Below are 14,898 nucleotides of genomic sequence, written 5' to 3'. Positions count from 1 at the left end.
GGAACGAGAGAGAGAAAGAAAGAAAGAAATAGAGAGAGAGAGAGAGAGAGAGAAAGAGAGAGAGAGAGAGAGAGAGAGAGAGAGAGAGAGAGAGAGAGAAAGAAAGAAAGATAGAGCGAGAGATAGAGAAAGAGAGAGAGGCTGAGAAGAGGGTGTGCAAGAGCAGCCGCTGAATTGTGGATACATGAAAACTATTATTGTGCAGAAAAAGCAAGAAGACTCTTGGAGGAATACGTTTTTGCTGTAATTTTACCCTCAATTTGCCCATTTTCTTTTTTGACCTGCTGTTTTCTCCACCATCAATATGTTGCTAAAGAAAAGTTAAGAAATCCCTTGGACCATTTGAGAAGCCAAAAAACAGGACTCACCAGTGGATATAAACAGCCCTAAGTGGCAGACTGAAAGACTGTTAAGTCGATAACTTCGCTTAGATATAATCAGCCTCCCCTGCCACATGTGCTAATGAATTATGTAGTACAGGAGTATGCAAAAACCACAACTAAGCCCAATAAGAGATTGTATTTGAAAATAACAATAATTGGGCCTCCCGGGTGGCGCAGTGGTCTAGGGCACTGCATCGCAGTGCTAGCTGCGCCACCAGAGTCTCTGGGTTCGCGCCCAGGCTCTGTCGCAGCCGGCCGCGACCGGGAGGTCCGTGGGGCGATGCACAATTGGCATAGCGTCATCCGGGTTAGGGAGGGTTTGTAGGGATATCCTTGTCTCATCGCGCTCCAGCGACTCCTGTGGCGGGCCGGGCACAGTGCGCGCTAACCGAGGGGGCCAGGTGCACGGTGTTTCCTCCGACACATTGGTGCGGCTGGCTTCCGGGTTGGAGGCGCGCTGTGTTAAGAAGCAGTGCGGCTTGGTTGGGTTGTGCTTCGGAGGACGCATGGCTTTCGACCTTTGTCTCTCCCGAGCCCGTACGGGAGTTGTAGCGATGAGACAAGATAGTAATTACTAGTGATTGGATACCACGAAAATTGGGGAGAAAAGGGGATAAAATTAAAGAAAAAAAGAAAAAAAAGAAAAAAAAGAACAATAATTGAATACCTTGATTACATTGAGACACGATCACATATGTCTATTTTTTTTATCGAAATTGAGCTCAGGTGCATCCTGTTTCCATTGATCATCCTTGAGATGCTTCAACAACTTGATTGGAGTCAACCTGTGGTAATTTCAATTGATTAGACATGATTTGGAAAGGCACACACCTGTCTATGTAAGATCCCACAGTTGAGTAATGTCAGGGGGAAGAAAAAAAAAACAAGCCATGAGATCGAAGGAATTGTCCGTAGAGCTCAGAGATAGGATTGTGTCGAGGCACAGATCTGGGGAAGGGTACCAAAACATTTCTGCAGCATTGAAGATCACCCAAGAACACAGTGGCCTCCATCATTCTTAAATGGAAAAAGTTTGGAACCAACAAGACTTCCTAGAGCTGGCCGCCCGGCCAAACTGAGCAATTGAGGGAGAAGGGCCTTGGTCAGGGAGGTGACCAAGAACCCAATGGTTCTTGGTCACCTCTGTGGAGATGGGAGAACCTTATAGAAGGACAACCATCTCTGCAGCACTCCACCAATCAGGCCTTCATGGTAGAGTGGCCAGACAGAACTCTTCAGTAAAAAGCACATGACTGCCCGCTTGGAGTTTACCAAAAGGCACCTAAAGACTCTCAGACCATGAGAAACAGGTTCTCATATCCCAGGCCACCATACATACAGGGCTATAACGGTTTAAATGTGTTTATCTCAAATTATTCACAGCAAACCATAGGAAATAATTCAAAATTATCAAATGAGGCACATACTATCTTAAATAAGGGATCTCTCTGTCTCTGCTTCTTGTTATTTTCTGTTGTCACTCGGTTTGTCTGTGCTTCTCCTTGTTCTCCTCTATTGTCACTCGGTTTGTCTGTGCTTCTCCTTGTTCTCCTCTATTGTCACTCGGTTTGTCTGTGCTTCTCCTTGTTCTCCTCTTCTGTCTGTCTGTCACTCAGTGTGTTTGCGCTTCTTGTTCTCCTCTGCTTTCACTCTTGTCTGTCTGTGCTGAGCCCAGCCACATCCTCGTTGTGAATTAATAAACACATATATACTGTATGTTTTATTGTAATACATGATGACTTGTGTTTAATAAAAGCACTGTATTAATGTCTAGTAGATGTTTATTGGCTTCTGTCTTATAAAACTACTTTTTAGGCTATATTGCATGTTAGTGCCTGTCATATGTGTTCCTCTGAATCCCCCCTTCCTTAATTAAGTGTTAATTAGCCTCCTATTTCATACAATATACAGCCAAAATATGAACTGGCAGCAGTAGGCTACATCTGTGTCAGTTTGTGTGACAGTGTGCCTCCCTCTGTTTTCTTCCTACAGCGACTGCACTGTATTCTGCTGCCACAGCTGATGATCTGTCTGTGCTAAAGCCTCGCATCATTTCTCACAGTCACAGCACTCAGACCAGCAGAATAACCAGAACTTTTAGAAAATAAGTTGTTTAATTTTACACACTCAGCAGCGTTGGCCTTAATAGATATTTTTGGGTCTCTAACTTTTTTCGACACCACCTTTTGCAATCCATGATCTTGGCTGACCAACTGTTGACAGAGAGTCAGAGTGGGTCTCTTTTCTGATTAACTGTTTGACTGAATGTGAATTTGTGCAACCTCAGTTCAGCCAATTAGAAAACCGGGGACCAGTCGTTGCACACTGATCAGCCAAATGCTCATTAGAGATTATTATGACAACAGAGAAAATGCGCAAAAATCATTGGGCCATAGGCAATGTTACTTTTTTTTGCCAGACCAACTAAAAGATGGTGCGGCCCAACTGGCATTTGCCAGAATTGCCAGATGGCTAATCCGCCCCTGTGTATGTGTGTGTGTGTCTTCTATTTCAATCCCACTGCAGAGTGATGTGTCGCTGGACTCTCCTCATTCACCCCACCGGCCCTGCCAACCCATAACTCTCTCCATGGCACATGGACAACAGGGAATCAGTCATTCTGTGCCTTGGCTTGCATACAGATGCAAAGGTTGACGTTTGCATGGCCACACATGCACTGTATACACACACGTGGGGAAGCTACTCTGAAATTCTAGTTTACCAAGCTACCAATTACTTCACACTGGAAGAAGTTAAGCTACACTAAAGCTACCCGTAAGAAAACTATAGTTTACTTCACTAAAGTTACTTTGAAAAAGTAGTTCATTACATCCAAACTACTTTGTAAATATTTGTCATTTGTAAATCTGAAATGTTATCGATGACCAATTGCAAGAACAGTTCACTTTGGGGTCATAATGTTAACATAATGTGTAATTTAGCCAATTAAAAGTGAGAGAAAAGAAGGTCTGATGCTAGAAAAGAAAGGAAATGATTGCCTACTTCACCCATATTTGATTTGATTTTTGCGAGAAAAAACAGTAGTGTGTAGTTCCAGTAGTTAGATACACCACTACATGGCAAAAAAACCTACTAAAAACACTACCTAGATTAGAATTTAGTTCAACTACCACCAAGCTATTGCAAAATGTAGTTAAATTATTAGTTGAACTACATATAGTTCACTAATCCCCAACACTGACACACGCATACACAGAGAGAGCGAGAGACAGATGCATAGAGTAGTTACATTCAGACTGTCGCTATAATTTCACCATAATCTCACAAGCGTTCTCACAGTAAAGTTGACCATAATCTAGTTCATATGATACCAAGGTCTTACGTTTCCTCTTGCAGGTGTAGTCATGTTTTCAGTTTCATTGATCTGGCCTTTCTGCTGATAACGGCCTTTTGTCAATGCGCTGATGCCTATTTGCCCACACAGTATTACTGAGTGGCTGTGCAAAGAGTAAAGATTTCCGTTCTGAGATCAAGTATTTGCTTCTGACAGCAGCGCTGGTGGACACTCTGCTACTGTCAGCCATCTTGCATTCTCCTCCCATCGTATACCTTTGAGTCAGACAGGCAGCAGAGAAAGAGAGTGCTGAGATGGGGAGATATCGTTTGCGTCCCAAATGGCACCTTATTCCCTATAGGCCCTGGTCAAAAGTAGTGCACTAAATAGGGAATAGGGTGACATTTGGGACAAAGACATCCAACTCATCTAGAGACCCAACTGACTTCATACAATAAATAAATCACTTTAAGTCTGGTGGGGCAGTTTGTAGAACTTTCTCCCAACTAACTACACTACAGTAATACATCATGTCTACTTCACATTATCATAGCAACTTGTCAGTGAGTGATATAATGTAACTGTGATGTGTTATTGTGTGGTATAGTCATTACTGGTTGGACAACCCAAATTGCTATATCATATCAGCTATTATAGTTTATAGTTTATTATAGGTGTGCCTATTGCTCTCAGGTCAGTGAGTTGGTGAAAATAGTTGTCAGCGGCATGACTGCCAATAATATATGCTATGTCATGCTAATGGTTCAGCAAGGGAGGATGGGCAGGCAATTCAAGTAAAGTCCATGTAATTGATTTGTTCTTTTTGTGGACTATTATTTATCTCTTTTGCCATGTCCATTAGTGAAGTAATGAGTTGATATCACGGTATGTTTCACTTTACAGCTAGAATCCTGATTTGCTACATCCATTTTTGGACTTTTAAATTAATAATATAGTACATACCCATCTATTCTTGAAGAATATAACTTAGAAATGCCTCATGAGTTGAGAACCTACTCGTTCAAGGGTTTTTTCTTTATTTGTACTATTTTCTACATTGTAGAATAATAGTGAAGACATCAAAACTATGAAATAACACATATGGAATCATGTAGTAACCAAAGAAAGTGTTAAACAAATCATAATATATTTTATATTTGAGATTCTTCAAAGTAGCCACCCATTGTCATGATGACAGCTTTACACACTCTTGGCATTCTCTTAACCAGCTTCACCTGGAATGCTTTTCCAACAGTCTTAAAAGAGTTCCCACATATGCTGAGCAATTGTTGGCTGCTTTTTCTTCACTCATCCCAAACTATCTCAATTGGGTTGAGGTCGGATGATTGTGGAGGCCAGGTCATCTGATGCAGCATCACTCTCATTCTTGATCAAATTTCCCTTACGCAGCCTGGAGGTGTGTTGTGTCTGTGTTCTGTTGAAAACAAATGATAGTCCCACTAAGCACAAACCAGATGGGATGGCGTATCGCTGCAGAATGCTGTGGTAGCCATGCTGTTTAAGTGCGCCTTGAATTCTAAATAAATCACTGACAGTGTCACCAGCAAAGCACCCCCACACCATCACATCTCGTCCTCCATGCTTCACGGTGGGAACTACACATGCGGAGATCATCCATTCACCTACTCCGCATCTCACAAAGACACTGCGGTTGGAACCAAAAATCGAACATTTTGACTCATCTGACCAAAGGACAGATTTCCACTGGTCTAATGTCCATTGCTTGTGTTTCTTGGCCCAAGCAAGTCTCTTCTTCTTATTGGCTAAAACTTCTTGGCTAAAACGTTTTTTTTCAGCTTTTTACCAAACTGAGGTGGGATTACCGCTTTATTATTGTTTCAACAAAGGATTCTAGCTTTAACATTTGTCATGTCTACTGCATGCATTTTCAATACAAAATGCTACAAATATTATACTATTGTTTTTTGATTTTCCCTTCTTGTTCTAACCTGGCTGTGCCCAGTCAGAAATTTTTTCAAGTTTTAATGTCACATATACTCTTAGGAAAACAGTTGCTATCCATAACCTTAAAGGTGTCCCCATAGGAGAACACTTTGAAGAACCCTTTTTGGTTGCAGGTAGAACCCGTTTGGGTCCATGTAGAACCCTTTCTACAGAGGGTTCTACCTGGAAACAAAAACAGGTCTACCTTGAACCAAAAGGGGTTCTACCTAGAACAAAAAAGTGTTTTCCAATGGGGACAGCCAAAGAACCCTTTTTTCTAGGAGTCTACACAAGTACAGTGTAATGTCTTTCTTGCAAGCTTTAACCCCAACAATGCAGTAATCAATAACAATGTAATACAAAAAAGAACAAGGTAGAACAAAAACACACAAGATCTAAAAATAAGAAGAACACGATGAAGTAAGTAAGAATACTATATACAGGGTCAGTACCAGTACCATATGTACAGAGATACTGTAGCTTATGTAGTATGGTTGTAACGGCAGCCTTCCTCCTCTTCACGAGAAGAGAAGGTGTAGCAGGGATCGGACCAACACGCAACGTAGCCAGTGCTCAACATGTTTAATAAACGAAACTGTGAACACTTAACAAAAGTGGCAAACCGAAACAGTCCTCTCTGGTGAAACGAACACAAAGACAGGAAACAACCACCCACAAACCCCAACACAAAACAAGCCACCTAAATATAATTCCCAATCAGAGACAACACAAAACACCTGCCTCTGATTGAGAACCATATTAGGCCAAACATAGAAACAGACAAACTAGACACACAACATAGAATGCCCACCCAGCTCACGTCCTGACCAACACTAAAACAAGTAAAACACACAAGAACTATGGTCAGAACGTGACAATGGTTTAGATGTTACCATAATAATTGAAGACACTGACGATGGTTGTGAGTGTTTGGTTAATAAATTGCTTTATTTGGCTTTGGGAGGAATATCACTGCATGAGACAGCAGCACATACAGTCACAGTAGTATAGCAGAATTAATGGTCTGTGTCAACGCTCCTGAACCACCTCGGTAACATGTGAAATGCAAGTGAAAAGGTTGTTTTATTGTTTTGATCATGGTTAAGGCAATTATCTTTTTTTACACTCAACAAGCAAAATCTATCCCATCCCCAGTTTTCAAGCTCCCAAGAATCAGGCCATGCAGTCAATGCTTGTCAATTGATTCATTTCTCAAGGAAAGAAAAAAGGAGTGATATCTACAACGGTTAAAGATAAGGCCTTCCACAGTGTGTGCCAGTCTCAAAAAAAGAACATTTAACATTCTGTGAAGCTATACATTTGCCCACGGTAAGTTTACAAACATTTTGGAGGACAGGTCATTTTACTACAGTATAGGATTCTAGAGTCCATTCCATTTTACTACAGTATAGGATTCTAGAGTCCATTCCATTTTACTACAGTATAGGATTCTAGAGTACATTCCATTTGGGGTTTTCCATGTATTTTTCTTTCCCTAAACATACTTCCTGCAACACTTTTCCTTTTATCACTGTAAATCATAAATGTCTCCTTCTTTAACATTTTCACTCATTCTTTATAACCTTACATATCTGTGCAGTCACTCACTGTATCCTGACCCACAGATAGTCCTGATATCGATAGCGCAGCACCATGATAGAAGCTAGCCGGCCATATAACTTACAGTATGCTATTAAGGTCCCTCTCGTGCAGCTACGATATGTCTGCCTAGGGTATCCTGTGTACATACTGTCGCTGTCCATCTCAGACTGTGGTAGTGGTGGTGGGGGGGGGGGGGGGGGGGGGGGGGGGGGGGGGGGGGGGGGGGGGGGGTATATGGTGATAATAGCCCTTATCTGTGGCGCAGCATCATGTGACCACCCATGACCCCAGTGGCGTCTGCACCGTCTGCCACTTGGTCCTGCAGTCCACACGAGGCTGCTGAGGGGAGGACGGCTCATAATGACTTGAATGGAGTGAATGGAATGTTATCAACCACATAGAAACCATGTGTTTGGTGTGTTTGATACCATTCCATTCCAGCGATTACTATGAGACCGTACTCCCCAATTAAGGTGCCACCGGCCGGCCGCCTGTGATGCAGTCAGAGTGGAGGGCTGTCTCTCACTCATTGTCACCTCCAGCTGTCCTTCACAGCAGCCACAGGCCTCTTAACTGTCTGGAGCAGAGCACACTGCTAGAAGCAAACACAGGCAGCATCCCGATGGGCTCTGATCAAAAGTAGTGCAGAAAATACAGAATAGGGTACCATTTGGGACTTAACAACACACACTCTACCACTCAAACCACCAGCCAGAAGGTCGTAGGGTACAGAGCACTAAACGACCGCAGATAGTAAACAAACAAGACTTAGACTGCTCTGAGGAAAGGAAGGGACTAGGAGAGACATTTACCTCAGGTTTAGAGACTTATCTTACTTTGAGGGCATATCCATTCAGTGACAAATGAATCAATCAAGAGAGGGTATTTCAACATCAAATATAAGGGTATAGTGTGATAAATAGCAGCATTTTAAAACTCTACATTTTTCATTCCTGAAAGGTGTCCTTCTGAACACAGAAGAGGTACTGCACAATGCACTTATCTCCTATCTTTGAAATTAGAACCCTCCCAAATAAATGCTATGATTTCATGTACTGTTTTCTAGAATCCATGTTGTCATTTTGCCGTGCTATGACATTCGCAGTGACAGAGAGAGGGGGGAAGGTGAGTGGTGAAATATTTACTTTTCTGGTGATGAAAAGTGATGGAAAAGAAAGTGGGTCAATGGACAGAACATTCTATATCTTTCTCCTGTGAATGAAAAAGAGAGGAGGGAGGAGCATTCAGTGTGCCAGTTTGTATCTTCAGCTCAGAATACGGTATTGCACCGATGGGCATGTTCTGGATTCTGTGTGCCCAATATTATACGCTAACATTCATGAAAAGGTTTAAAGAGCATTTTCTACAATCAAATTACCTTAGATGTTTCCAACTTTTTAAAATGTCTTTCTTCAAAAAGCACCTTAAATGTTGGACTGGTAAACGTTAGTAAAGCTCTATGCTCTAGACCTCTGTGCATATAGTAGGCATAGTCTGTGTGCTACTACCAGTATCGTACTATTACTTTCAAGATTACAATTGAATTGCTCTTAATAACCACATCTCATATCATTAATGGTACATAAAGACGGGACCTTACTGGGCGACATCATCCCTGACTTCTTAATCTGACATCATACTTGCTTTAAGGCATTCTCTTGCTGACTGACTGGCTTAATACTGTAATGTTGACCACCTTCTCTCTGCTCCCTGTGGTAACCATCATCTATGGAGTAAAACCGTGACATAGAATCCTGAGAAAATGTAGCTACAGGTTTATCTTCTGGCAGGGTAATACACCTCTCTGCGTTGTCTGTCTTTCTGTTTACCACCACACAGCTGATAATTGATACCCAGAGAACGAGAGGAGAAGGTACGTGTGTGTGAGGCATCTGGCGTGAGTACGTTAAGTGTATGTGCGTGTTTGTCCTTGTGATCAGAAATGAGGTGACAGGGAAGGGATCCATATGAGTGAATGAGTGGACTGTAGTAGGGCGAAAGGCATTGATGATCGATGACACAAGCAGTTTAGCTCTTGGTGCTCTTGCTGGGAGCACCCCCCTTCTCTTCCTTCTTCTTCTGAACGTCATCCTCCTCTTCCTCATCTTCCTCCTCATCTCCCTCTCCATTCTCCACCGCATTCTCCTCTCCATCCCCTCCCTCCTCTCCTTCTTCCTCGTTCTCCTCTTCCTCCTTCTCTTCCTCATCCTCCTCCTTCTCTGGTTCCTCAGGCTTGGCTCCCCTCATCCTGTAAGGGGCGGAGGAACCCAGGGCGTAGGAGCGGCTGGACGAATAGGAGAAGCCAGAGTAACCTGACTGCAAGATATTTCCGCCAACTGTACTCAGACGGCACTCTTCACCTTCCAGCAGCTTCCTAAAGAGGGGGATGAAGATGGAGAGATGTAGAGGAAGAGAAAGTCAGTTTACAAACATTTATTAAATTCTATTGCTGTGCTGACGAGGTATTCAAATGTTTAGAAAAGGGGGGGGGGTGCTCATAAATCTTTTAAAGAGACACTGTGGTGCATCAACAGTGGCCTGATTGCTGAGCTGACTAATATACTGACTAAATCAGAGGAAGAGAGTCAGTTAACAAATGTATCAAATTCCAACCATTCATACTTTTCAAAGCACTCTGCTGACTTGGAATTCAAATGTTAAAAAGGTGTTCAGAGTACAGGAAAGGCACTGTGGTTTGGATCAACAATATGCTGAATGCGGACTTAACATTATCAGACATATTGACGCAGACTAGGTGATGACGAACCTGTAAGCAGCGATCTCAATGTCCAGGGCCATCTTGACATTCAACAGGTCCTGGTAGTCACGCAAGTGACGGGACATCTCCCCCTTGGTGCTGCGGAGGGCAGACTCAAGCTCCTGGATGGTCTCCTGCAGGCAGATTAACATCAGGATGTGTTACTAATGATAAATACCTCACTATGTTCATTTCCTAATACCTCACAACATACATTTCCTAATACCTTTTTACATGTGTTGTGCTACAGTGCAATTGAAATGACATCACACATACCATCTGTGATATACACCTGTTACTTAGGAGGGGATAATTCTATAAAATCCACAGGTTAAACCCTGTACTGTAGCAATTACTGTGGTATACAGTAATAGCCAGCCTGTCCTACTCCACGTACCTGCATCTCTCCCATCTCGTTGCTATGGCGGTCCTCCATCTCAGCCATCTGCCTCTCCAGGGCCTCGTTGTGGCCCCTGAGAGCCTCGATCTCCAGGCTGCGGGCCTGCACCTGCCTGCGATACTCATTTAGCTCCTCCCTGCTATGCTTCACCTGGTCCTGGTTGCGGGAGGCCGCCTCGTTCACACTGGCAAACTTAGAGCGGTACCACTCCTCGGCCTGGTTCTGATTCTTGGCTGACAGGACCTCGTACTGGGCACGGATGTCCTTCAGGGCCACGGCCAGGTCGGGTTTACCATCCCTCATGTCCATCTCCACTGAAACCTGGGACCAGGTAGGGACAGAGGGGTTAGTCAGGGTTGGGTATGGTTACCAGGTGTGAAGAGAATGCTTCAATGGCTAAATATATACATATTTGTAGTGTAGCGGAGATTCAAATATGATAATATTTTGCTTTAGTATTCGTTATTATATTATTCTTTTTATGTTCGTATTAATTCTAATTTACTGTAAATGTGAAGTAGGCTATTATAATAAATCCAAACCAAAATTGTTGCCACATCCATTTTTTGTTGTTGTTCTTTAACTAAATATAGTAAAAGGTTTGATAATCACTATTGAAATCTATGTCAAACCACACAGACCATCATGGGCTTATAGTAGACACATGGGAGCTATGAGCCTTGGGCTAATGTGATCTATCCAGTGAGGTAAAATACTGAGGGCTGATGTATTGATCCCTGAGTCAGGGCTCTGTGCACCACCATGGGTGTTGCTTTCAATCGCTTCCATGGCAATTATATCTCCAGCAGGGCAATAGAAAAGCCCCTGGAGAAAACAAACACTTAATTATCTATCCAATAATGAAAATTCTCTGTTGCATCAATTGATATTAAATTGTACATCAGACTTATTTTTTATTTAAAGAAAAGCATTTAGAGTGCTATCACCTTATCCAATGATCTATCCAAAATGTAATTATCAGTAATTAACCTATAGAAATCGTCCTGTAAAATGTGTTTACAAAGTGTGATTGTGGTAGTTGATCATCATGAGATTGACTACGTAAAATTCAACAAGGGCATTGATTAATCTTAATTTTTGTATACGTTCTGAGTTGACCCTATCCTATTTCTCCCCCTACATGCTAGGTCGACCACACCTAGATATTGCGCTACTATTTCTCTGCATCATCAGTGGGAGCGCTAGCATCCCTATCAACCCAAATGCTCCCCCTCTTTCTCCCTCCCTCTCGATCTCCCTCCCACTCCCTCTTTTTAGCACACTGGCTCTTGCGTTAGACTGTATAACACTTTCAGACTATGCACAGAATCGATTTTCAGTAACCATTTACACCATTTCAATTATATTTTATAGTTATACAACTTCCCTCATAGTTTATATATAGTTAGTGTCCTATGTCAATGCTGGGTTTGAATTGACAGAGGAGAGGGAGTACTGCGTGGTGCTGTTTTACGCAGAACCGCAGTGCCGTAAAATTTACTGCCACTTATCGCAGTGCGCAGTGTTCACTGGCTTCAGCACCAAGGACAGCGCATGTGCTGTGAATTAACTTTGACTCAGTGAACGTGGATCCACAGTGAATGTGAATGATAAGACAGCCATATGATAACACGCTATGAACAGTGTTAGTTATTTAGAGCTGGTTATCACCATAAATGATAAAAGTTATCATCAAAACATACATTGCCTAACTTTTCCCTTGGTGTATATTTGTTAGGATATTTGGAGGCGGCGAGATGGGGAGATGAGGGTGACAAGTGACAACTGATGGGGGTCATGAAGGGTGATGTGATGTTGGCACCTGTGTGGCTTGCAGGGAAGCCTGCAGCTCTTGCTGCTCCTCCTCGTGCACTTTCCTGAGGAAGGCGATCTCATCCAGCAGTGACTCGACTTTCTTCTCCAGCTCGAGTCGGGACATCGTGGCGTCATCCACGTCCTTACGGTAGCTCTTCAGGGTGCCCTCCGCCTCCTCGCGGAGCCTCGTCTCCTCGTCCAGCTTCTCCTTCACGCGGTCCAGCATCTCATTCATCTGCACGCAGTCCAGGTGCATCTGGCTCTTTTCGTGCGTCAGCTCCTCGACCCGCGCCCTCAGCTCCCGGATCTCCTGCTCGTACAAGTCGTGCAGACGGGAGGGCTCTGTGTGGCGTTGGCGCAGTAGAGTCACCTCGGCTTCCAGAACCTTGTTCTGCTGCTCCAGGTTGTGGACCTTCTCAATGAAGGAGACGAAGCGGTCGTTCAAGCCCTGGAGCTGCTCCTTCTCGTTGGTGCGGATGATTTTCATCTCGTTGGTGACGGCCGTGGACTGGGTCAAGTCCATGGAGTCGGGCATGGAGGAGTGAAAGTTGCGCCCGGCACCCGCCTTGCGGTAGCCGGAGGATGTGACCATGGATGGGGAGCTATAGTTGCGGTGTGAGCCGCTGGAGCGGTATCCACCGGACAGGCGAGAGGGGCTGCTGCCCACCGACATGCGGCCGGAGCTCCGGGGCGCATCCCCGAAGATCTTCCGATAGGAACTGCTGGAGTAGACGTCGCCGGAGTAACTCATGTTTGCAGGTGGAGAAGTGGAATGCTAGTCTGACCCTTGCTGCTTGCGGAGTCCCTTCTCACTGCCCCGTGTGAGAGTGTGTGTGGAGTGTGGGAGTGTGGGAGAGAGAAAGAGAAAGGAAGTGAGATACGAGTGATGTCTGGCAAAGACAGGTACTTTTATAGTGATGAAACTCGAGCATCATTTGACGCAGGGGCAGGAGCAGGGTAAGGGGAACCTGCAAGCTCATGCAAAAAGAGCTATTCTCAGGGCAACACGAATTAAACTTGTAAGTATTTTAGGCTAATCCATGCTGTACAGACAAGCCAAGATAGACCTTTGGTCAATGCGAGAGCATAAAATGATGACTTACAGGGGACATGTAAATAGTTATTTATAATAAGACCAAAAGGTCAGGCCTACTAATATCCTGATGATAATGATTATACTAATTAAAGCGAAAAATGACTTTACTATTACATTTTGATACCGAGGCCAACTTAGGACATAATAGGCCAAATTGACATTGCCTAGACTATTTCTGATTAAGTTTTGTGAAACTTCCCATGCAGGTTATCCGATCCCAGTAAACACGGTCATTACCGTTTTGCCGTGCTGTCCCAGCAGTCCAGGTATCGGATCGATGCATGTGAACTGTGTGCCAGGTCTGAGTATGTATAAACGGTACTGCTGTATTGCAGTCTGCAGCCATGCACCTTTCGTGCCCAACCACCGCAGTGTCTGAATACAGGAAGAGACACAGACACAAAGGTCTGTTTGCATGACTCCCCAATGCCCACACATCACATTAAATAAATGCAAGTCACTTAATATCCTAACACCTATTATCAAGTTTAGCCTATACACTACATTGAAAACATAAGCCTGTGAAATGGGTCAGTCCTGCAGGCATTTTCCAGAATCACAAAGCACTTTTGTGCGATGATTCAGCACATGAGAGAGGATTATTCATGGTGCAGCGCTGTCTTCTTCTCGCGCGATGACTCGACCTGCTGGATCTGGCCTTGGCCCTGATCCAGGTTACCCCATTTAGAGGGTAAAGCACACGCGCCCAGAGCTGTCGGGACTGCAGAACGCATAGCCCAATAGCTATCTTATCCCATATAGTAAACATTCAACACATTCTGAATTTGCATTTGCACTTTGACATTTTTTAGGTATTCATGAAGATAATAACACATTCTAAACTAGTTGTTTAGTCACTTTTAATGCTGATGAGGTAGCCTTGCCCTTGAAGATTTATGAGATATTGATCGCTTGAACTATATGCTATTATAATATTGCAGCAGATTGTAACTTGGGCAAGGGCATATCCTGATGATCAAGTTATTCCTAATCAAATTTAATCATGTCACTGAGGCTTTACATATGGAACCACAAATGCACCAACAAGGAGTAATCATGGTTATTATCTGAACAGAAAATAAAATACTGTTGAAAAAAGTCAAAAATATTTACACTGTAGATGCCTTGTTTACCATGATCTAATACAAATGTTAAAGTCGATGCGACGCATTTGCAAACGTCCCATTTTAACCACTAGAGGGCAGAATATTCTTAGTAATGTGCAACATCTCCACTTGGCTTTGAGAGATGCCAGGCCAAGTAAACAATGGGATAACCTCCTCTCTACTTCTACACTGACCAATCACCATCAGCAGCTAGACAGGCTGTCTATCCTGAGATCTTCCTTCATAAGAAAAAATGACTGTCCTTATTTCCTTCTTTCATACCATTCATTCTTTCACTCACAATGGTCTCTTCATAGACATCGCATTGTTTGCTTATGGCATGTATTTGAATCCTCTCTCTGTTTTATAGCAGGCAACTCTCAGCTCATATGCTCCCAGACATAATCACCAGACTTCAACCAAAGTCACCTTGACATCCAGAACACAGTGTCACCCACATGTACAGACATGTACCTTC

General features: G+C 43.4%; 1 protein-coding gene across 1 annotated transcript; it reads right to left on the bottom strand.

The window, feature by feature from the left end:
- Positions 1–8,835: 8,835 nt before the first annotated feature.
- Positions 8,836–13,066, bottom strand: LOC111975175 (low molecular weight neuronal intermediate filament-like). Its single transcript, XM_024003380.2, has 4 exons — positions 12,226–13,066; positions 10,401–10,724; positions 10,013–10,137; positions 8,836–9,619 (listed from the first exon to the last, which is right to left on the bottom strand). Exons 1-4 carry the CDS (start codon positions 12,967–12,969, stop codon positions 9,274–9,276), a joined length of 1,539 nt encoding a protein of 512 aa, XP_023859148.1. The 5' UTR covers positions 12,970–13,066; the 3' UTR covers positions 8,836–9,273.
- Positions 13,067–14,898: the final 1,832 nt, after the last annotated feature.

This window comes from Salvelinus sp. IW2-2015, linkage group LG15 (assembly GCF_002910315.2).
Source record: "Salvelinus sp. IW2-2015 linkage group LG15, ASM291031v2, whole genome shotgun sequence".
NCBI lineage: Eukaryota > Metazoa > Chordata > Actinopteri > Salmoniformes > Salmonidae > Salvelinus > Salvelinus sp. IW2-2015.
Note: the sequence above shows the minus strand (reverse complement) of the source record. Positions and strands in the feature narration are given on the sequence as shown.

Coding starts and splice junctions, on each gene's coding strand:
- LOC111975175 (XM_024003380.2), bottom strand. CDS start 12,969: ATGAGTTACTCCGGCGACGTCTACTCCAGCAGTTCCTATCGGAAGATC. Junction 10,725..12,225: donor CTTCCCTGCAAGCCACACAG/GTGCCAACATCA, acceptor ACCTGGTCCCAG/GTTTCAGTGGAGATGGACAT. Junction 10,138..10,400: donor ACGAGATGGGAGAGATGCAG/GTACGTGGAGTA, acceptor ATCTGCCTGCAG/GAGACCATCCAGGAGCTTGA.